The sequence below is a fragment of the Rosa rugosa genome, chromosome 2 (assembly GCF_958449725.1).
Source record: "Rosa rugosa chromosome 2, drRosRugo1.1, whole genome shotgun sequence".
Lineage (NCBI taxonomy): Eukaryota > Viridiplantae > Streptophyta > Magnoliopsida > Rosales > Rosaceae > Rosa > Rosa rugosa.
In genome coordinates this window covers 54809448-54833485 of record NC_084821.1, presented here as the reverse complement: position 1 = coordinate 54833485, position 24038 = coordinate 54809448, and the positions used below count along the sequence as shown (strand labels likewise).

Here is a 24038-nt window from a genome sequence, read left to right as displayed (position 1 = left end):
AATTTTGGTATTCATGTTGATTTTCATTTTTAACATTTTTGTTTAGCTTTGATCTCATTTTGATTTTTGTTGTTATACCAAAATTGTCAAGTGAACTAGTCATCCATTATCCAAATGGCACTTCAATTCACAATTCAACAACCCGTACGAATTTCTCGATTTCAACTCCAACAGCACTAATGTTAACTTTTGCATTTCTAAGCAGCGGTCTGTTAGTTATTTGAAATAACCGACACCGTGGAGGTTACAGTTTTAAATCTCACCGACATTAATAAGTAGGATGGAGATCAAAATTGTCGTTTCTACTAAAAAAAAAAAAAAATTGTCAACTTTTTGCCTTAAACCAAGAAACATGGTATTTGAACCACCGCAACTGGTCGAGTTGGTAAGAGCCTCCAGGTGTGGAACCCCCACACCCGAGATCGAATCTTGCCAAGGCTGATTGGAGTTTAAATCCCAATCTATTCTTGGTGACCAGGGGAAAATAAGTGTTTTGATATGATCCCCCGTGCACGGATTAGTCTCTGAGCCTAGAAAGTTTTTGAGGATACCATATGATCTCGATAAAAATAAATAAATAAATAACATGGTATTTGCATTGCATATGAGCCATTTTCAGGAAAATAAAAATTACAATACAAGATTACAATGATTATAATGGTAGGCCACCAAATACTCAAACTGATGAGGCATTCCTTAACTGATGTAAGTCTGAACTGAAACGATGAAACCATGTGAACCTTGGCCTTACAATTTTTCAAGACAATTCTGCAAAAGCTCAGTGTAATGGAGCATAATGGAGACGTTCTAAACGCGCAGAAAGTAAGACAGAGTCAAAGGCAGCACAAATCTTCCTCTCATATAACATCTCTTGATCGTTCATTGAACTGAGTATATATGTGACTGCAACTCCAATGCAGCAACAACTGATTAATTCTTGAACCTCCCGTTATGATCAGGTCAACTTTTTCGACAGATTGTCATGCCATCCCCGATGGGTACCTGATACTCCAAAACATTTGGTGTCATCAAAACAATCAAGACTAGTCTCTAAGGGCCTGTTTGGTTTCCTACTCGGATATAGCATTGAGATTTCAGAACCGACTATATTCAATGATCGTTAGTCATAGAACTTGTATCTGGAAACTGAAAATAGTATCCTAGTTGGATCTGAAAATGGCTGACTTTCTTAGGTTTGAAATTACAAGGGATAAGACTCACCATACTAATGCTTACACGCTTGTCCTCCATTAAATCAGCATTGAAATTTCTAATGCTGACAGTCTTGGCATCATTTACCTGCTCAAAAAGACAGAACATTAAGAATGTACATTTATAAGGGAAGAGAGTTCATAAACCGTGGTTATTGGTTTCACCTCTGGATCAGCAACTTTTCCATGCCAGAGGACATTATCAAACACAATTAGACCCCCAACCCTCACCTGAAACAAGATCAAAAGCCTATATTCAAACTGCTCAAAGAAACCAAATAAGAAAAAAGGGAAAATGATCCGGTTCAATTGGTAGATGAATTTGAATATGATTACATAAATTATTATGGTCTTACGAGTTGGAGCAACAATTCAAAGTATTCTGGATACATTCTCTTGTCAGCATCAACAAATGCAAAATCATAGCTGCATACAAGAGTAGATATATATGAGAAAAATGTTATTACAATTATTATGGTGCCTCATAAATTATGGTAATATGTGAGAACAAGTAAGTGATACTTGGGCTGATTTTTGAAAGGAAAAAAGAAAAGAGAGGTTGACAGAATATTTGAAAAAAAACTTATTTACATCAAAGATGAAACAAGATCAAAAGGACAGATATAACTTGCTATTTAAGATGTGTTGCTGCAATTACCTACATGCTTCACCGTTCAGAATCAGTGACCTTAAGGTATCTGCTGCAAGTCCATATCTAATATCCACCTAATACCAAAATAGACTTTCAGAGTAATATCTTGAAAGATGTATTAGCCAAGACAGTTGTAGATATAGGTGTGGAGCTGTTATCTCAAGTCTTTTTCTAATATCCTCAACGCCCACTTAGCACTTTACCACAATGTACTGATGACATAAAATTAGCTACTTTCATAAGTTCTTGAAATAGTAATGGCAAATGGAAGACATACTACCTTATGGGAAACATTGGCTTTTTCATGATACTTTTTTGCAACCTCAAGACTTCTGGCATCTCTTTCACAAGCTACTAACCTACCTGATTCTGGAAGGACCAATGAAATAGCCAATGATGAATAACCCTGAAATAAACAGCAACAATTATAACTGATGCAGCTAATTCATGTAATGAACATGTGAGATATTCTTGTTTCTTCTTAGGTTTCAGTAACAAGATTCAAATAGAGAAGAAAAGGAGGGAAGGCACCAAAGTGAGGCATGAGCCTCAGGGAGATTGGTATAATCCTCATTCCCCCAAAAAAGAAAGTGTGATAAAAAAAAAAAATTCCGAAGAAAGCAGTCAAGTGAGCAGCACAGTTAATTTGAATGAGGAGAGAAGCATACCGTATATACACCAACTTCAATACACTTTTCTGCCCCATGAATTTGCACAAGCATTGCAAGCAGTTGTGCCTGGTCAGGAGACACCTATCCAGAGGACACCATATCGTCAATTTTCCATGCACAAAGATGTCAAACAGGCCATGCCAAGTCCAATTTGAAGATTATTAAAGTTGGCATTTGTACACTGGTGTAATGGAAAAGCAAGTTCCTACTCGGTTTTGTCAAAACAAATACATGAACTTAAGTGTTAAATTCCCATCATAGCTTCTGTCAAGCTAATCCTTAAAACTCTAACTTATTCTATAGTGTAGAAGGCAATTACCTTTGAATTTTGATAATTATTTTGACAAGTGTTCAGGAGGTTTTGGATACCTCAAAAACCAGTAGTTTCATTTTCCTATCCAATTTCCCATATTTTTCACTCTGAAATTGACATAAAAGGATTCGGTAACAAGTACCTGCATCATACTACCACGCATGGAGGCAGTCTCCTCCCTAAGTTGTCGTAGAACCTGAAATAAACTCTATCCTCTAATAAGAAACCAACAAAGACTGAAAAATATAAGATCCTAAAGAAAGAATTTTTGTTGGACACCAACCAAGGGAAACTCAGAGTGCGAATTTACTTACCTCTGGCTCTCGTACATTGGCAAGGATGTAATCGTAAAGCCGTGGAGTAATACTGATAATCTGCTTGTTCCCATACTTTTTATCATCAGCAACAACAAATGCATTGGTGGCACAACCTCTAATGCTCTTCTTTAACTTACTGCTGCAAGCCCCGAAGCCAATGCCACCTCTATGACACCTCTCCCAGGACAAAGAATAAAACTTTGGTTGTAGTTGCGCAGATCTTTGCGGAAGAAGTACTCGCTGACGAGCTAAGATAGGCCATCGATGAAGTCCCAAGCTCGTGCTCCCCATAAAGACAATGTGGCAGAGCAGAGTGGCAGACTGCACACAAAATGCTCATGATAATTAGAAGAAAAAAGAATTAACTAAATCCCAATGAGGGAAAGTAACGCAAAACTAAAATGCAGACATTCTCTCTGTCTCTCACTTTTTCTATTGGGCATTTCCACAAACACCTGGTGTGCATAACACAATGGAAAATATAAGCAAAACCAACACTACCACACTTCACTATGTACAAATGTTTGGCATGAACAATATCAATACCTGGGTTTGGTATGAATATATGTCAAATCCAAATACACTGCAACTGTTATTGCTCCAAAGTTTGAAACTTTAAAACTTCAAAGCCTCACTGCACTCCCGCGGATTTTCCCAGTTTTAACAGTTACTCTCTGTTGGGCCAATGGGTACCGTGGGCCTTGACCCGTAATCTCAACCCGACCCCGTTTGCACTCGGCTTCCTCCTCATACCAGTCACACCAGTCCTCTTTGGCTAAACGTGGCCGTCAAACATCAACCATGACAGAGACGAAGAAAAAAGACAAGAAATTTAGCCACCCTTTGTCATTTTCCCTCTTCCCTAATTTTCTTTTTTATTCATTTCCATATCCATATTATCCCAATTGCAATTTTTTGGGGTTCAAAATCATAATAATGGAGGAAAACTGTGAAACACACAAGGGTTTTGTGGATGAGGCCCTCTCTATCGGATTTGGTTGCAAATGCCCACCTCCAAATGCTCATCCATTCTCTCTCTCATTCCCATCTATTTCTCTCTCTCAAGAATTATGGCATAGTTTTTGTGCCCCCACCCATTTTGTCCTCATCCTCATACTTATAACCTCTTTATTACTATTCCTCTTCATGCACTCTGTTGCATAATCTTCATTCCAAGATTAAGGTCAGCTCCTCTCTCTACACTCCACTCTTCAATTTCTGTGTTGCTTCTTCTTTAGTGTCTCACTGCTTTGGTCTCTCTTTCAATTCCTTGAAATGGTTCTTTGTGCTAGTAGAGTAGATGAAAGTAACTTTGGTTATTTGGTCATGAAGCTAAAGAACATACTTTGTATTAGAATTTTGAATCCCAAGTGTAGTATCCACCTCAAGAAAGTGAACTATGTATGTTAGTTAATGCATGGCAATGTTGAACATGAAAAGGTTTTATCTTTCATATGTTGAGAAGATATGGGGCTCTGCTCTGCCCTTCTTCAGTAAATTTGATCAGTGAATATTTTCAATTGCTTTTTGTAAAGTTGGTTGTCTAATTTTTCAGTGGATTCTTGTAGTAGTTGAAGAATGTCCCATTTCTTTGTAAAAGCTGTATGCACATGCAGATTATTATCTAGTTTTCGTGATGTTAGATTAAATTTGTCTTTTTATCAATAGGTACGCGTTTGACGATCAAAATTTAAAATGGGGGAGGTAACCAACGTCAGTGAGTATGAGGCAATTGCAAAGCAGAAACTGCCAAAGATGGCGTTTGACTATTATGCATCAGGAGCAGAGGACCAGTGGACTCTGGCTGAAAACAGAAATGCTTTCTCCAAGATTCTGTAAGAGTTCGATTTTTATTTAGACTTCTCGGAACTAGCAGAACTAAAAGTTGATTATAATTTTTTAGCACTAGAAGTTGATAAGGAGTTTGTAATCCTCTAAACAAGCACGTTAATATCCAATACAGGTTTCGACCCCGTATTCTTATTGATGTAAGCAACATCGACATGACCACTACCGTTTTGGGCTTCAAAATTTCCATGCCAATCATGATTGCCCCAACAGCCTTTCAGAAAATGGCTCATCCTGAAGGTATGTCATGGTTTCACCTTATCATGCAAACGGGAGCATTTCGGTTTTATTATTGAAAAGTACACAACACCATTTGTGAGCCATCTTGTTTCTTGCTTTTGTAATGGTTCTTCATAACTGGCTTGAGTCGTACTGCATCATGTGTGCTAATATCATTCGTACTCCAATTAAGCAATTAATACAACAAATAGTTACCCTAATATCTTTATTAAATGTGTCTGAGTGTCTCTGACTATGAAATACCTCTTGACTAGTGTAAGTTTCCCAGGAGCGACATGATTAGAACAACATAGATAGTGTTCTGAAAGTCTGCTGAGCTTGAGGACACTTTTATGTTTGTCTTTGTGTATGTTTGACTGTTTGAGAGAAAAAAGAAATATGAGAATATCCCTCACATGATCATGTGTATGCTTTAAGACTTTGGAGAAGTCTAGTGGACCTCAATTCAATCCAGACCAAACTCAAATTGCTTGGTTCTATTTGGATTAGTAATCAAATCTCATTTTGTATGGTATGTCCACTTTCTGAATCCAATATGTTCAAACCGTGCTATATGTGTCGGCAGATCCTAGATTAATCGATGTTGGTAAATAAAAGTTTGCTTTCAGGCACAGTTTTCTTTTCACACTCTCGGCTATGTGAAATTGTCATGGCTTATTGTAGATTTTACTTAATTTGACAAGTTAGTGGAAATCATGGTCTGGTTCTTTATTTCTCACTAGATGGAGAGATGTAATATTATGATTACAGAATACTTACTGACTATAAAATGTGCTTGAGCTTTGATTTACTTAACTTGACACAAGATCTTTTATCCTCAACCCATAATACACCCTATACTGTTGAGACAAGTGAGGGTGTCTGTTTGACATTGTAATGTGAACTATGTCAGGTGAATATGCTACTGCACGAGCAGCATCAGCAGCGGGAACGATTATGGTACTGCATTTGATCTTGATCAGTTGTCTCCTTATGCTATAATAAATTCTAACCCCACACATTCTTATTAATTCTATAGAGATAAAGTGCTCATATAAGTATTCAATAAGTTTAAGCAATCATAAGTGAGAACTCATGTGTACTGCTGGTAATAAAGAGTCAAATGCTGTCTCTTATTTCATTCCTGCGTAGTCTTAACTGGCAAAAAGTGAAGCAGATGACCTGGATCCTATGGGAAGTTTGTGATAAAAAAAATTTGATAAAAGCCAAGGAGAAGTACATGGTGTTGCATTGTAAATGGAGATCAGTGATGTTTGCAGAAGTTGTTGTGAACTCTATTGCATATCATAAGTCGTCAAATACTTTCTCTATCTTCAAGTGCAAGTTCTCTGGGAATAGTGTTTCTTAAATATGGGCATGCTTTCGTGTTAGGAAATAAAGAACAATGCAATTATTCACATATTTTCATCATTTCCATGAAGAAAGCACTTCTTTTGGTACATTTGTCTTTGGTTCTAAATATACTTGTGAATTTTATTTATGGGAGTTTAGCATGCTAGTGTTATCTTATATTACAACTTCTTTCTATTTTATGATTCAATTGCTTGTCCATTGTATCAGACTTTATCATCATGGGCTACTTCAAGTGTTGAAGAGGTCGCTTCAACTGGACCTGGAATCCGTTTTTTCCAGCTCTATGTAAGTTTAAATAACTTCGCTTATTCCTTATTTGTTGGTTACTACACTTAATTGTCCCTGGTCTTCCGTTTTGACTATCTGGTATAAGTTTCCTTGCTTTACAAGATGTTGTGATCCATGATTTTTCTGGTCATAATTTTCAGGTATACAAGGACAGGCATGTAGTTGCTCAGCTAGTGAGAAGAGCTGAAAGAGCTGGGTTCAAGGCAATTGCTCTTACAGTTGATACTCCAAGGCTGGGTCGCAGAGAAGATGACATCAAGAACAGGTCAAATTCATGTCCACAACTGTCATAGCAATACCAGTTGCTGAAAACATTCATTCCAAGCTAATTCGATGAAGGGATAAACATTTGCTAAAAGAGTTCTGTTTGCACGCATGTGTTGGTTTTTTTTTTCTTTTTTTAATGGTTTAATAAGGTTTGATTCAGTTCAGCATTTGACGTCAGCTTGGTTCACTCGTATTAATCTCTCTTATTGGTTGTTGTGCAGATTTACTCTACCTCCATTTCTGACACTGAAGAACTTTGAAGGTTTGAACCTTGGAAAGATGGACAAAGTGAGTAGAAACTGTGACTGCCTTACAATTTTAAGAAAATTCATTGTTTGTTCGACTTGCTCACTTTGGTTTTGCAGGCTAATGACTCCGGACTTGCTTCATACGTTGCTGGTCAAATCGATCGTTCTCTTAGCTGGAAGGTATGTCCACTGAGAGCAAATCTTGAGATACATGAACTCGGAAAAGCATGACTCATAATCTTTGGAACAGTTACAATTGGTGCTCATAAATTATTCTGTTATCGTCCACTGAGTTTACACTTGTTGAAGAAATTATGAGTTTCATAATTTAAAGTATGAACCACTTGAATTGCCACCCTTCCCCATCTCCAATAAAGTTTCTAGAAACATTACAATTTCTAGTTCTCAAAATGGGATGTATTGGAATTACAGACCGGGATCTAGTTCTTGCAACTTTTGATTGGAAGTATGCAAATTCAAATGGAAGGTAGAATGTGTTTTGGCTGGGAATATTCAGTAGGAACTTTGTTCAAAAAAACTAGTTGTCTTGACATCTATGCATAGGTTTGGATACAAAATTTGATGCATCTAATAATCTGTTTTGTTATGTGGACAGGATGTAAAGTGGCTCCAGACAATCACCAAACTTCCTATTCTGGTCAAGGGTGTTCTCACTGCTGAAGATGGTATAGTTGAACTCCTTTTCTCTCAGTGTTCTGATAGGTTTCTAATGCTCGATTAATTCTTTTATTTTCATCTTGCAGCAAGGCTTGCTGTACAATCTGGAGCAGCTGGGATCATTGTATCCAATCATGGTGCTCGACAACTTGATTATGTCCCATCGACTATCATGGCCTTAGAAGAGGTACAACAGCTTGGCTATAGATGTTTTTGGTGTATCCTCCTTGTAGATAGCATACAATTGTTCAATCCTAGTTTTCACAATGTTTTGACATGATAGCGCTGTCTTGATAACTAGGTTGTTAAAGCTGCGCAAGGACGTATTCCTGTTTTCTTGGATGGTGGTGTTCGTCGTGGAACAGATGTCTTTAAAGCATTAGCATTGGGTGCCTCTGGAATATTTGTAAGTAGAATTATGATAATTTTGCCACATGATCATTGAGGAAGAATATACTCGGATGGAAGTACTTATTCAACTTCTATTCACATATCTCTCCCTCCTCGCTCCACAAAAAGATAAACTGCAACCTCCCTAAATATTATGTTGAGTTTAGGAGATGTTTACAATTCCATCTACTGTGCATCTGTGATGGTTAACAAGCATGTTTACTCATTCGTCTACAAAATAAGCTGGTCATGCCGTCACTTGATTATCAGAAAGCTCCATTAATTCAGCTACAGTTTGCTTTTCATTATTATATTGTCTGTCAGAAGTATACTGAGACTGACTTCTATCACAGATTGGACGCCCTGTAGTGTTCTCTTTGGCAGCTGAAGGAGAGGCTGGCATTAGAAAAGTACTCCAAATGTTGCGTGAGGAGTTTGAGCTAACCATGGCATTAAGTGGATGCCGTTCACTCAAAGAAATTACCCGCAATCACATTGTGACTGAGTGGGATGCTCCTCGCCCAGTACCCAGGTTATAGAGACAAATCTTGAACCGCTGGTTGCCTGCCTTTGTTTCTTGAATTACGTACATCTCTGCATTCTGTAATGGTAATGGATGGTGATACAATACACCCATGGCTACTGCTGCCTTCATTGTATATTCTTTTCATAAACAGAATTGTATTGATGATGACATAATTATTGCAACATGATTTCTTTACTTTGTTTGGTTGTTGATAAGGAAAAGGTTGGTTTCCTTTATGTTTGTGCCATACCAGTCCTATTTGAAAACTAAAAACTGAGGGTAGCTTGGGCCTCTAAATTTTTGTTTAACTCTAGTAACTTCATTAGTTTATACCGTGAATCCACGTTGAATGGGTGAATCACTATAAAATGTAGTGTCACACCATGATTTTACCACCCAGTTTATGGATGGAGAAAAATTGGTGTCTCTCTGTGAATTGAACAAACAGGCACGATGCTTTCCCAGTGTTGTTGCACACAGCAGTGCCTGCAATGCCTCTATCTATAGCAGGTAAAACTGTACATCCATGTTGAACTTCACACTTCCAGCTGGTGGAAGAGCCCAGTGATGACCATTGGAGGAACTTAAAGCGAGGGAAACTATTTCACGAATCAACTTAAAGATAAAATTAAAATAATAATATATTAATAATAACCTCATGAAATTATCGAAGTAATAAGTGAAATAACATAGAATCACTAATAATGCTTCTGAAGGAACATAAAATATGGACGATAACTGCAATGCAATCCAACCTATTCTGACTCTAGTATTTAGTAAGAAATAAAGTTGGGTAGGTCAAGTAAAACAATGCTCTCTATAAAAGAATCCATAAAGTTGTAATCGCAGTCATCGTTTTCAATATGTTTATGCAGCTCGTCGTTAAGGTCAATCCATCTCCAACCTCCATAAACTGAAACCCTGAACAATAGTTCACCATTCTTTCGAAAACAACATGGCTTGACAAAAAGTTGAGAATGCACTCCTCCTATCGTCATTAGTTTAGTCCACGATTCTGCCACACCATACTCCTTCATCACCCACAAGTGAGCACAACAACTATCGAAATCCTCAAACAACAAGGCGAGTGACTCACTGTATCTTGACATAAAGCAATCGTGCGAATCTTTCTTCAGAACTTCAGGCAATGCAATCTCTCCAAATGAATCGGAGGACATAGCTAGAAAACAGCACAATGGATTTGTGCCGGTTTATGTTACAGGGTTGAACCCAATGCAAGGCACCACTGACAAAAACATGCTTTCCATAATCATGTCTTCCACGATCATGCAAATAATCAGGCTTTCTAGGTCTAAAGTTTGCAGGAATAATATCAGGACTAAGACTCTTCCATGAGTGTGGGGGTGTAAAATTTTGGCTTTGGGCTCCCACCCATTAAACCAAGCCCACTGATCAAAGCTCAAAATGGACTAACAACTTGCTAAAGTGAAAGACAGTAAAAACGGATCAGGTGGTGGAGAAGGTGCAAACACTACTCCTCCCACTACCAACGTAGAGTGAGGGCCAAGAACCATGAAGTAAGGACCAAGGAATGAATGACTATAAATTCTCAAGCTGATGGAGGAACCAAGGGGGGATGGTAAGAGGTATCAATCCAATTTCTTTTGTAATCTTCTCGAATTGATATTTACTTGGGCGTCGGAGTGTTTTTCTGTTTTGCAGGTCCCTTCTCCCATAATCGATTACAAGATGGATGCGTCAAGGGCTTCTCGGAGATTGAAGGAGAGAGATTTATGTTGGGTAATCCCTCTCCTGAATTTTTTCGCACCAACAGTTGGCGCCGTCTGTGGGAATGAACAAAAAGCCTTGAAATTAGTCGAGAAGCCATGGATGCAGCCATGAAAGTTGGGGCGGAAGAAATTCCTCAACGATTGATAAGCTGAAATTTTCATTCCCTATTATTCATTTGTTTATTATTATTTGACCTAATAGCATGTTTAATTAGCATTATTTGCGAATCGGAACACCGCTAGAGGTGGGTGTAGCTCAGAAACGTGAAAGACAGAGGCGTCGCAGAGAAAGTGTGTGGTGAAGCCGTGAAGGACATGACCCTGAGGCACGAGTAGAGTGAATCGGGACCGAGCCGAATTGAAACATGACACCGGACTATGACGACAAACCGACACCGGAAACCCTCCAAGCACCTATTGTGAGGGCACGACGCAAGCGGGCTAATCTTGACCATTATTGAAAGCACGCTGAGAGCGAACCCATTACGACTCAAGGATAAGAATTTTGTTCTCTATATCTTTCTCGTCCATATTTTGTGATCGATTATATACATCTTGCTTAGATTTATGAATTTATCATGACCACACGCTTTGATATTAACTAACGAAGTCAATAACCTCTCAGTTTCAATCCTGACAAAGGGCCATAGCTAGCAGAGGCTGATGGTCGATCAACAAAACAAAAAGAAATTAAATTCGTGGCCGGTTCGACCTGAGCATGGAACTCACATATATGAATTGGTAATCTCTTAGCTGAATTCATTGACCAAGGTATGAGTCTGCTTAACAAACCAAGGTAGGGGTTTGCTGCGTTAAATGAAGAATTTTTCTTTTCATAATACTTATGTTTTTACCCACTTAGCATGTCAATCCAAAACCTGCATGAAGCTTGCGTCATTGTGTTGGGTACAGAGGGTTGGCCTTTCTTTGGTTATATATGAATGTATATGTATACCCCGTTGAATTTAAGTTTGTCCTCGTGCTCTCTCTCGAAGAATTTCTTTATTGCAATATATATATATATACAGGACTGATCAAGGGCGGACGTCCGCACTGTCGCTAAAGTGCGGACGTCGACGCAGCAGGCGGCGACGATGGCGCGGGGCTTGCAGGAGGGAGGCCGGAGGCGTCCCGGACCGTTCTGGGCACCATTCGAGGTCGGAGGAGGTCGGGCTTGCCGGTTTTTGGGCAGCCACCTCACCTGCAACTGCAGGTTCTGTGCAGCACCCAAAACCCGTCGCCGGCGACTCCACCCGACCGCAGACCCCTCCGCATGACCCCTGGCCTCCCTCCGGCGAGCCGTGCCGCGCCGTTGCCCGTCGATCGAGGCCGGAGCAGCGACGTCCGCACTTTTTCTGAGTTGCGGACGTCCGCTCTAAAACGGCTCCGTATATATATATATATATATATATATATATATATATATATATACATACATACATACATACATATACCGGGTGCATGAATTGAATTAATCTAGCTTAATGCTTATTGCCTGGTGGGTATCATATGACGTCTTATATGGTTCTTGGTGGTTACTTGATTTAATAAGTGATGTTTAACTCAATGCTTATGTTTCTAGTTGCTTAGAGTAATCCGTGTACTATTTGATTTACATGGTTATAATTGCCCATACTGTTCTTATTATTGCAAAGCATATAAGGTGTGTGTATATTTTGAATGATTAAGTTTTTGGTTAAAGTGGTTTGCTATATACATGCATATCTGTATACTGGTGATTCACGTAATGATTAGCCATGTACAGCTTTATGGGATAGTAAATTGAATATTTGAATGACCTATGATCAATGAAATTGAATATTTGAATGACCTATGATCAATGATGGCAGTAGAAAATGAGTCTAATTAATAAGTCTTCCAGTTTTTCTAACCCATGTGTATACGTTGAATTATATCATAACGTTTTGGATTGATAGTTGTTTGGGAAGCCTGAGGTTAACGTTTGAGTGATTGTGATATTGCAGCTGTGGAGGAATTTCATGTAATTATATAGCTTGGTTTCAAGTGAAAGTTAAACTATTGTTGGTTTTTGTTTCGTATGAGTTTTATTGTTTGATCTCAAGAAATGATTTGTTCTTGACATGCGATCATGCTTAAACTAATAATTGGACACAGTTATTCATTACTCAATGTTGGACATTAAGGCGCTACAAAAGCCTAGATTGGGGGCAACATCATTTCGACGGGGTTGAAGCCAAAATCAAAGCAAGTTTTGTCCTCCTCGGAGGCGGCATACCGAGAGTCCCCGGACTTTAAAAGGGTTGTCCTCGCGACGTTAAACAGGCACAGTCCCCGGACTTTAAAAGGGTTGTCCTCGCGACGTTAAACAGGCAGTCCCCGGACTTTAAAAGGGTTGTCCTCGCGACGTTAAACAGGCACAGGCCCTTAAAAATGCTGTTTGAATCCTCACCATTTATCTTAATTTTGCCGTTAACTATTCTTGTGTACGTTTGATAAATTTTGTTTAATTTTTTACTTGACACATGGAGTTGTTGTTGCTATTATTTATCCTTATGGACTAACAATTTATTTCTATTTAAGTATCGATTGTTTTTCCTTCCCGCACTCGGAGCTCGTACGGAAAGGAAAAAGGGGGCATTGTGGGGGTGTAAAATTTTGGCTTTGGGCTCCCACCCATTAAACCAAGCCCACTGATCAAAACCCAAAAGGGACTAACAACTTGCTAAAGTGAAAGACAGTAAAAACGGATCAGGTGGTGGAGAACGTGCAAACACTACTCCTCCCACTACCAACGTAGAGTGAGGGCCAAGAACCATGAAGTAAGGACCAAGGAATGAATGACTATAAATTCTCAAGCTGATGGAGGAACCAAGGGGGGATGGTAAGAGGTATCAATCCAATTTCTTTTGTAATCTTCTCGAATTGATATTTACTTGGGCGTCGGAGTGTTTTTCTGTTTTGCAGGTCCCTTCTCCCATAATCGATTACAAGATGGATGCGTCAAGGGCTTCTCGGAGATTGAAGGAGAGAGATTTATGTTGGGTAATCCCTCTCCCGAATTTTTTCGCACCAACAATAAGCCTCGGGCTAATGACCAAACCTCAACTTCACATGGGATTTGATTAGAATCATGAACCACGCTTCTCAGAAGTTTATAGTCATTGGTAGAAGGATCATAACCAAAGGCAAAACTTGCAAAGCCAAAACCCTTCTTGGAGGATACACTAGGATTTGGTAAGATCACAAACCTTCTAATAGAAGGGTTCCAAATTATTGCTATAATATCCACCCAATCATCCTCACCAAAATTAATGCCAGTAAGGCATACTAGCCCATTACAAGTTCCAACCACATCAAACCAACGTACTGTGCCCTTTCCGCAGACAAAATTGTTAGCTTCCGTTGGATGTATAAGGTCGTGCTTATCGAATGCACGACTACTATGTGCTCAGGAAACCTCAATCCTTCGTTATCGCAGAGCAATGAGAAATGCTGATGAAAACAAGAATCGTATACCTCGCATGAAACGAATAGAGGGGGGGAGGTTGGGAAGGTCGTTTTGGTTGCGGAGGTGGGTGCCAATGAAACTAGAGCTTTTGATCAGGGAAAGCCAAGACTTGCACACTGTGGTGCATCGGAGTAAATATTTAATGGGCAACTTTAGGAGGATTTCTTGTATAATTTCTTCGGGAAAGTAGTCTAATGACATTGCTTCCCTCTAAATTTCTCAATAATATTTTGGATGGAAGACCTTGGATGCACGGAGCTAGGGTTTTCATAGGAGAGAGTAATATGAGCCGCTAACGAAGTTAGCAGTTCGAAGTGTTTTAGGCCAGGGTATGGGCCGGACCTCTCCACCCATAACCAATTAGTTTTGGATTTCGCTTGTCGTCAGCATCTTAAATACACAATAACAAATGGCCTCACCATTCTAGCGGATATGGAAAATATTTTCTCAAAAAAAAAAAAATGTTGCATGCCAACCAATGACGCTAAACAAGAACATTTCATCCAAAAAAAAAAAAAACAAAACAGTTGCAAGAACAACAAAAATGTCGAGCCATATAGTGTGGGGTTGTAATTAAATAGAGGATTAAAGTGATTGCGGGAGCCTTGACGATGAAAAGCATATATGTTGTCTTAGCTTTATTCACTTTCATGAAGTCGCACCTCTAAGGGTTAGTTTGGGATTGCTGCGACTTTTTTAAAAAACTGCTGCTGCTGTGTTGTGAGAATAATCAGCTGTGAATTAAAACAGTTTCGTATTTGGTAAATAATATTTTTAAAAGTGCTGTCAGTACATAAAACAACTGCAGAGTGTGTTTTAATCCACAGCAGCTTCTAAAAGCAACCTCTAGGCTGCTTCTAAAATCTGCTGCCAGTGACCTATAACTTTTAATTAAAGCTGCTTTTTATTTATTTACCAAACACAATAAAATCTAAAATTTTGAACAAAAGCTGATTTTTTTAAAAGCGAAGCAATCCCAAACGGGGCCTAAATGCTCATGTTAAAATGACAACATATATATCGACTTATCGAGTGGGTAGATAGCAAACCAGGAAACAAACATGATCATCCAATCCTTTCTTCTTTTTTTTTTTTTTTTTTTTTAGAGAAATCCAACCTTTTTTGAATCAAACCCCTAGGGTAGAAATAATATATTCATTACAAGCCAGAATAAGCCATTACATACTATTCCGCTGTCATTTAAAGACATAGACAGACAAGAAGATAGTGGTAGTACCCACAATGGTACATAGAAATAGATCGACCTACTCATTATGCATTCAATACGTAGAGGTAGCGGGGATCCTCCATTGGTATAACACTGGAGGTGCTAGAGTTCTAGGTTCCTAATACAAGGAAACTTATTGTAATTAGACAAAAAAACTAAAAACATAGGTTTGGGCCAAGAACCTAAACCCTAGCCCAAATTTAGAAGCTAATGGACTAGGGTAGAACCCCAGCCCAATAGGGTAGTCACCAAGGAGATCACTCCAGGCCCAGCAGCCTGATTCGGGCCCAATCCACCGTCTTCTTCCATCACCCTCGTCGTACCGTCGTACGTCACCTTCCGGCTGAGCTCCGTCTGACCCATGTCGCCAATCCGTGTCGTCGCGATCCAGACTGCCATGGTAGCGATCCAACCGTCCCTAGCCACACCGCCGACCTGCATCACCATGAAACAACACCACCCCGATCTGGGTCCTCACAACCCCACACCGCCATCGATCAAAACCCCAGGCGGCGCCGACGTTACAAGAAACCATTCACGGGGATCGAATACCGGCCTGTAACAGCGCAACCACCGCCTCCACCACGAGCCCAGCCAAATCAACTGACAAAACCCGGGAACAAACCCCTCCGAAAGAGTCTTATGGGAAAGAAATCCAACCTTGCTACTTGCTAGTACGTAGTTAAGATAACCTTTTTTTCTTTTTCTTTTTTAACAGTAGTTAAAGATAACATTTGGTCAAGTAAAACAATGCCTTACAACAAGTGTAAAGGTCATATATGGGGTTCTGGCTCTCTCTAAAACCTAGCCGCCGGGGCTATGGTTCTCTAATCCGGCGACTGATTCCAGTCTCCATCCTAAGTGGGGATTTGTTCTCCACACTCTGTGGTTTTTGCATCCACTCTCCAACGCAGGCTTTTTTCGGTGACCTCTTACCATTGTCAATGCGATGGAATCAGGGTATCACCACCATATCTCCTTGGTGTAAAATTGAAGATGATAGTGATTGCCGGACAGATCGGATTGAGATCGGTGATTGGCGTGTGTGGATGTCTGGCTTTCGAATTCGACCACGGAGGGGACGACTCAAACCCTTATTCGATCAAATTGTGTGGGCTGACATGATGATTGCGAAGGCGATTTGAAATCGATCTAGATGGTTTCTGGGTGCGAGGTCTGGCGGTCAGAGGCTAGGCTTGACTTGGATTAAGGCTGAATCGGGAGATAAAGAATGGAGGGCCGGCTTGGCGCTGGGTCTGAAGTGGTTTGCAGGCCAGAAGTGGCTAGGCGAATCAATGCCGGCTTTGAAAGTGTCTGTTAGAGTCTTCCACCGTACTGTCACTGTGATAGAAGGCATCCGGTCCCATGGAGCGGCGACAGCAGGTACTGTTCTCCAATCAGAGCATAAGGTGGTGAGGTCGTTGATGGCAAAGGATATAATGGTCGCCGGTGAGAAGATCCCTACTTCTGGTGGGGTGTCCAAATCACTTAGGTGGCCCATTTCATGTGGGTGGCCTAAATCAAACAGGCCTGCTATTTCCTTCGTAGTTGGGTATGTTGTTTGGTTTTGGACCCAAGTGTGGCCCCAATTGATAAGCCTGAGTCCTTTAGGGTTTCGTATTTGGCCCCGGAGAATTCTGTCACTTCACTAATGGGCTCGGTTTCTTCAGAGTTTTGTCTTTGGAATCTAGGAGGGTTGACTCAGAAAATCACATTTACAGTCTTTCCAAACCTCCTAGCCCAAATGTTAGGGCAAGGAGCAAAAAATTTAAGTTTCGTTTTTACTTTCTGAACTTAGCCTATTTACTATGTTTTGTTTTCATAGTTCTTAGGCTCGCTTTAAAATAAGTGAGCACTGATTGTCTAATGGGTGGTGCTAGCATACCATGTCCTAAACTTGCCCTAGAGTTGGCAAGGGAAAGTATGTATCCGTGCCATTCTGGCTTGTGATGAATGGAATTGATTTTGTGGTTCAAAAAAAAAAAAAAAGTAAAACAATGCCTTCAAATAGTAAATTCAATTATTCTTGTTGTTACTCATCTCATTAATTTAAAGAAAAAAGAAAATTAGCGACATAAATGACTTTTAAGAAAATGACCCACACATGACACAGCCGTAGCCGTGAAGAAAAAAAAAAGGGTTCGGAGACCTCGTCGACATGGTCGGCGTTGATGATGGTTATGGAGTGGAGGATCCCTTTTTTGAGCTGGTTGATTGGGCTGGCCTAGATGATGGAGCCGGGGTAGGACCCGAAACTGCCGTTGTTGATCCGGGCGACGTTGGGGTCGTGATGGGAGAATTCGACGGCGATTTCAGATGGGGTGATGAAGGTGAGTTTATTTCCAGGTACGTTTCTTGACTGCGAAACTCGTCACACATTCACTCGTGCTTTGCTGTCAACTCTATCCCACCATCACTTTTGCTTTGCTTACCAACTCGAATACACTTGTCCATGGCGCACAGACTCAACCAGATAAACCCTAATACTCGAAAACCGAGTCTTTTCATTTTCCAGCTGCTTTCAACCTCTCTGTTATCACCACGGCCACGGGCGCCACGTTCCCGCCATGGGATCGATCTGTTATTGACCCCTTTTGGTTGTTTGCTCTTTTCTGTTGATGAAGAAACTTCCGCCCAGGTTCCTAATTAATACCTCCACTGCATACGCTTTGTTTACATAACCCAGCTATCTCATCCTTTAGATGCTTTGTGCTGGTCGTGGATTGGCCTGAGGTTGCGTCTGGATAGATGGGAAACGGGTTCTGGTTTGTGCTCTCTCTCTTCTCTTTTCAGCTGAAATTAGGGGCTAGGGTTAAAACTCGTGCTGATAACGTGTTGTAGAGAATTGGAATTGTATGTTTATTATTGATAATAGGAGCCCTTTATATAGGGAGTTACAAGGTACACAAAAGGTAATAGAATCCGAATACAATTGAATACCTAGAGCATTTTCCTATTACAACTCTAAACCCTAGTTTGTAGAGGCACACATGATGTCGACATCCTTCAACAGAGAATACCATGGAAGCTGCCAATATCTTCAACAGAGAATACCATGGAAGCTGCCAATATTTCTCTCTCTCTTAACTTTCCAGCTGCTACTCTCTGTTACCACCATGCCATGGACGCCACGTTCCCGCCATTTGATCGATCTGTTTTAGAGCCCTTTTGGCTGTTTCTCCTTTAGTATTAATGAAGAAACTTCCTTCCAAATTTCTAATTAAGCCCTCCACTGCATGCGCTTTGCTTACGAAACCAGCCTGGTCATTTTGCTGACGTCCTCATCCCCGACGTGTCTCCACTCTCCAACCCAGAGATTCTCGACGACCTCATCCTCACTCTTTAGATGCTTCGTGTTCATCGAGGAATGGGAATGTGTTGGGATCAATCTCTGCTTTGTAATTGAGTAAATGACTGGGGGAGTGCAACTCTCTCTTCTTTTCGGCTGAAATTAGGGATTGTTTTTCAGGATAATACTATATGGGAGGTCTGACTACTGAGTCTGTAGGATGTTTCTTTTAAGAATGCATAGCTTTTGTCATGTTAACTGGCATAGTTTTCTTTGGCTTCTTGTGTCAACCATTCAATTTTCTCTCTTATAACGTCTGCTTTATTGGCTCTTTCTCTTGGATAAAACTTTACCTGCATACCTTTCCCAAGCTCTTTTAGTTTTGGATGGTGCCCGGCCGGTAGTCTGGTAAATAAAGAATGTGTAGAAAACGACCCTAGTAAGAAAATGACGGCATCAACACCTCGAACTTGAAGTTGAATTGAAAAGTACATGACTTTTTTTTCACTTTCACCCAATCATGAAGGCAGTACAACCGGCTTACCTGGGACTACAGGCATCAATGTATGTGCTAAGTCCTCTTCTTTTTTTTTTTCTTTTTTTTTTTCACAAGTGAAAACTCTAATCTAATGACTAAAGTGTCCATCTGGAGATGAGGAAACCTGCCACCAAAAGACACAAAGACAAAATGAGCAAAGAGGTCACCTTCTGTATTTATTCTATTTTCCTGTGTATGTTGCAATTGCCCCTATCTAGCTAGCTCTCTAGCTCTCTGAGTCTCTTCTGATAAAATAAATAGCAAATAAAAGCTCCCTCAGCTCCAAGATATGGCAACAAACAGGGTTGAATTAGGTGAAGGGAGCTCTCTTACGGGATCAAACAGGGGTGAACAATTACAATTACAAAGCACTCCACATTTCTCATCCTATGAGAATCAAGAAAGGAAGACTGAACCTCAGCATAAGGGAGTTCGCCGTGTGAATTTGCAAGCTGAAAGGATGATCATGCCGAGACCTACTGGCCAGTTAGCTGCTATGGTTAGACGTTATGTTCGCTCTAAAGCGCCTCGGATTCACTGGACACCTGATCTCCACCGCTGTTTTGTGCATGCAGTTGATATCCTTGGAGGAGAAGACAGTGATTATCTAACCTCTCTCTCTCTCTCTCTCTCTCTCTCTCTCTCATATGTTTATGTTAGCCTCTCCCAACATTTTGTGTTTGCTTATTTATCTGTTTTCTCTATCGATCTTTTCCAATTTTAGGAGCTACTCCAAAGAAGATCTTGCGAATCATGAATGTTAAAGGTCTCACCATGAATCATATAAAAAGCCATCTTCAGGTAATTAAGCCATCATTGTAGATTTCGGTTTTGAACTTCCCCGGCCCTTTATTTTTGACAGGAGGGGTTCAATTGGGTTGATTACAGGCTTTGAAATCTTTCATAATTTTTTTTTCTCACGGTTGAAGTTTTCTATGAACAGATGTACAGAAACATGAAGGATGAAGAATTAGTACAAGGTATATATATTAACACAATTGTTTTCATACATGCCTCACACCCAAGTTCCTGGACTGATATTTTCATCCAATAATCAGTGAAAAATTGATCATTTCATTAAAATGATCATTACATCTTAATTTCATGCTGCATTATTAGTCCAGTGTAAGTAGGGTTGATCATGTATATCTAGGATGGAAATAAATTGATGAAAGAAATCCCATGAGAAAGAAGAACATCAAAAGAGCGAGGCACTGAATAAGCTTAATTAATTAAATAACACACACATATATGCATATTTGGCACCTTCAAGATTAATTCTTATTAATTAATCTCTAACTGAAATCTGTTGCAGAAGCAGCAGCTGCAAGAGAAGCAGAAGAAGCAGCTGCAAGAGCAGAGGTGAATGAGAAGGGGAAGCACTCCTCGCATTCAAATGACTCGTACCTAACTGAATCAATCAATAGCTCCGCTACTCCACCCTGGTATTTGACATCCTCTTCTTCACCAAAAAAAAAAATTATAATAAAAAAAATAAAAATAAATAAAGGAATAACAGGTACTGCCAAAATAGTAATAGGGTCATGAAATTCATCTACAACAATGCATCCTGTCTATGGCAACTAATAGAAACTATGTTATTGCTTTCAAAGGGTGCATGTTGGGTAAGTAGGATTTACCTTTGAGAATGTATAACAATATATCTGCAATTTCTTCTGACCTTGCTAGCTGGGTGAGTGACTTTTGCAGGAAAGATGAGAAGAAAACGAAATCTTACCTCATCTTTACAGATCTATTTCAGGGATTAACCAATATTACTCGAGTAAAAGCCCATCTCTCTTCACTCTCTTCTTATTGCTGCTAAATGTACAATGAACTTATTCCATATATGTGTGCATATGACATTTACAGGAAAGCAATGATGATGAAGGGACCGATGCTAATATTCGAGGAGCTATTGATGCCACAATGCCTCAGACACTAAACTCATCATCAAATGCTGGGAGTAGTTCTAATGTAAATGATGTCTCCCTTGAACTCACTCTTGGTTAAAACCAATCATGCACATATGTAAACAGTGACAGTTCTAATGTAAATGATGTCTTGAACTCACTCTTGGTTGAACTCTCTCTTGAATTCACTCTTGGTTAAAACCACCTTCTAACAGTTCACACTTCTTCACAATTTCTAGTGTGTGAAGATGTGTAAATCGTGAGAAAGTGGGAAAATTATGACCCTAAGAGCAAGTCCACCCGTTGAGATTGGCAGGTCAATACTATTTACTGCTTTTTGCCTTTCATTTCCATCATTTAGGTTGGCAGGTCAGATACTGTTCACAAAAGGTCACTCTGGGTCAATTTCTTGACCTGCCAACTGATATTCGATGACCTTTTATGAACAGTATCTGACATGGCAACCTAAATGATTGAAATGAAAGGCAAAAAGCAGTGAATAGTATTGACCTGTCAACCTCAACGGGTGGACTTGCTATAAGAAAATGTCACTATTCTTTTGAGCGAATTTCGAGGTTTTCTAACATGTTATCAGTAGAAAATAGAATCAAAAGCCTTTACCCCATGAAAAGCAAGTTTATATAATATAAATGATGAGAAATTCTATTACCTATATATATGCACCAAGAAAATTAAACCAGACAGGATGGAAACAATCCTATTTACCTAAGAAAATTAAATCTGGAAAATGATGTAAGATTTCGCTTTCTTCGATCTCCCTGCAAATTCAATCTGGAAACTATAAGTGAGATGCAATAAATTATGCACCTGAGTCGTCAACGAGGCTGTACATCCACTAAAAGATGCAGTAGCCCAGGAGGAGGTAGGATTCGGCCAATTCAAATAAGTAGGTTTGACAGTCAATTGGCATTGCAAAATAAAGAATGATCAACGGAGAATAGATCCATGGAGATAAAAAAAAGGCCAAATGCAACCAAGAGAAGGACGTGGTTGTAGAGGCGGGGCAAAGTTTGAAAATTTAGGTAATTAAGTTAGCTTAAATTTTGGGACACTAGGTATGGGCTATAGATGAAAATAAAATAGGTGTGTGAACTTAAGTCTACCAAGTGAAAGAAAGAAAAATATTGAGCTGGATACGTAAACAGGTTTTGAACTTCGCCTCTAGATGAAGGTAGAGAAATCTACCGTTTCGAAAATAATCAGATGATCGAGTTTGGCCTAGCCGTCTAGGAGACTCGGAAAAGCAAAGTGTGGGAAAAAAAAAAAAACAAAAAAAACTCAAATTTGAGATGGTATGTGTAGCGCCGGTGATTATCAACGGAAAGGGACTACAGAGTGAAGCTTTTCTATAATGGAGTCATTTGTCTCGCTTATTTCGATCACTGACAAAAGTTCTTTGAGAAGAAAAAGTGTTGATTTAGATCTAAGCTGATCTTGATTAAAATACCTAAGGAGGGTGTGAACAACGTTGTTGACTCTAAACTGGAAGAGAACATGCATGTATATCACAGAGATTAAATTCTCTTCTTTAAAATTTCGGGTATCGATAAATAGATCCGTGTTTAGATATAGAAGAGACGGAAAAAGAAAGGAGACATGTAAGAGATCTGAGCTTAAGCTTGATAAAGAAAACATAATAAGGGTGAGCAGCGCCACCAATTCACAACGAGAAGAGACTCAGATATAGAAATAATTTTTCTTAAGAATTTTAGTTTCAATAAATAAAATCCAAGTACGAATCTTAGAGGCAATAAAATAAAGCAGACAGGGAAGCGGCGACCTTAGATCCGAGCTTAAACTTGATAAGGAAAACTCATAAAGGGTGTGGGTATCGCCATCAACTCTCAACAAGAAGAGACCAATTAAGGCACCGCAAACTATAAACAAAATCAGTGTTTTTTTTTTTCCCTTAACTAGCCAAAAATATTTTTTGATAAATAGGTCCATGTATGGATCTAGGGACAGAGAAAAATAAATTGAAAAGAAAAAGCCTCATATCTGAACTTAGATTCGACAAGGGAAACCCGTCGAGGGTATGGGTAGCGCCACAAGCTCTCAAAGGAAAAAGACTAGAGGACGAGAGTTTTCTACCAAAAAAATGGAGTCTTTAGAATGAGCGGAATTTTTTTTGAGAATGAAGACTGTTGAACACCGTCTTTTAAAGAAATGGATGCTTATTAAAATTACTAAAGTAAACCTATGGATCTAATTGAGGTAATCAAATTCAAAAAGTCAAAATTGCCCATAGAATGAAATTGTCAATGTAACTCCAGTGATGCAAAGGTTGTGAATAATTTTCTGAACTTGATTACCGATTTCAATATTTATGAATAATAGAAGTGAAATTACATATAACGACCTACATCCTAGATTCCTAGAAATGCAGCATGACGATTCATCACTTAAATAACCATATATGTTTCAGACATAGAAAGTACTAGCTAAAACCACAAAATAGATAAACCCATAAACTAAGAGTACATATATAAAAGACTTAAAAACACTAGAATGCCAAACATTCATTTTCTATTGAAATATAGATGAATACAAACATTCTTCTTTGTTGAAATATAGTGTTTTCCAGTGGCAATATAGTGAGAAAGTTGTGCTATATATAATAATGTTTCTTCGTAATAGAGTTATATTTCCGGTACATCACTACAATTGTAAAGCGAATAGAGTAGCCAGTAGAGCACTCTTTGCTAATCGGTGCTTATTAGAATACATTGTTTTAGTTGAGACTCTTGTTATTATCTCAGGAAGCTCTCTCAATGCTTATTGTAATTTGGGGTTCAGGCACCATGTC

At 39.3% G+C, this 24038-nt stretch overlaps 3 protein-coding genes across 5 annotated transcripts; 2 read left to right on the top strand and 1 right to left on the bottom strand.

Moving 5' to 3' along the window:
- Window positions 1-626: 626 nt before the first annotated feature.
- On the bottom strand, window positions 627-4052 carry LOC133728498 (tricin synthase 1-like). 2 transcript variants are annotated; one of them, XM_062155906.1, is made up of 10 exons: window positions 3711-4052; window positions 3162-3485; window positions 2990-3055; window positions 2532-2615; window positions 2144-2269; window positions 1870-1937; window positions 1568-1637; window positions 1377-1442; window positions 1222-1299; window positions 627-1002 (listed from the first exon to the last, which is right to left on the bottom strand). In XM_062155906.1, the coding sequence occupies exons 2-10, from the start codon at window positions 3453-3455 to the stop codon at window positions 961-963; spliced, it is 894 nt and encodes a 297-aa protein (XP_062011890.1). In that variant the 5' UTR covers window positions 3456-3485; window positions 3711-4052; the 3' UTR covers window positions 627-960. The 2 variants fall into 2 exon arrangements, with proteins under 2 accessions (XP_062011890.1, XP_062011889.1); XM_062155905.1 differs by having other exon boundaries at window positions 2990-3043; window positions 3592-3721.
- A 152-nt stretch (window positions 4053-4204) lies between these two features.
- On the top strand, window positions 4205-9200 carry LOC133728497 (glycolate oxidase 1). Of its 2 annotated transcripts, XM_062155903.1 has the most exons (12): window positions 4205-4347; window positions 4833-4999; window positions 5128-5252; window positions 6145-6191; window positions 6813-6890; window positions 7034-7158; window positions 7382-7448; window positions 7526-7588; window positions 8025-8094; window positions 8173-8273; window positions 8388-8492; window positions 8830-9200. In XM_062155903.1, exons 2-12 carry the CDS (start codon window positions 4860-4862, stop codon window positions 9013-9015), a joined length of 1107 nt encoding a protein of 368 aa, XP_062011887.1. In that variant the 5' UTR covers window positions 4205-4347; window positions 4833-4859; the 3' UTR covers window positions 9016-9200. The 2 variants fall into 2 exon arrangements, with proteins under 2 accessions (XP_062011887.1, XP_062011888.1); XM_062155904.1 differs by lacking the exon at window positions 4205-4347 and having other exon boundaries at window positions 4888-5003.
- Window positions 9201-19587: 10387 nt separating this feature from the next.
- Window positions 19588-21311, top strand: LOC133731051 (probable transcription factor KAN4). The gene is made up of 6 exons (XM_062158522.1): window positions 19588-19897; window positions 20023-20099; window positions 20242-20278; window positions 20614-20743; window positions 21009-21081; window positions 21171-21311. Exons 1-6 carry the CDS (start codon window positions 19588-19590, stop codon window positions 21309-21311), a joined length of 768 nt encoding a protein of 255 aa, XP_062014506.1.
- The last annotated feature ends 2727 nt before the right edge of the window (window positions 21312-24038 follow it).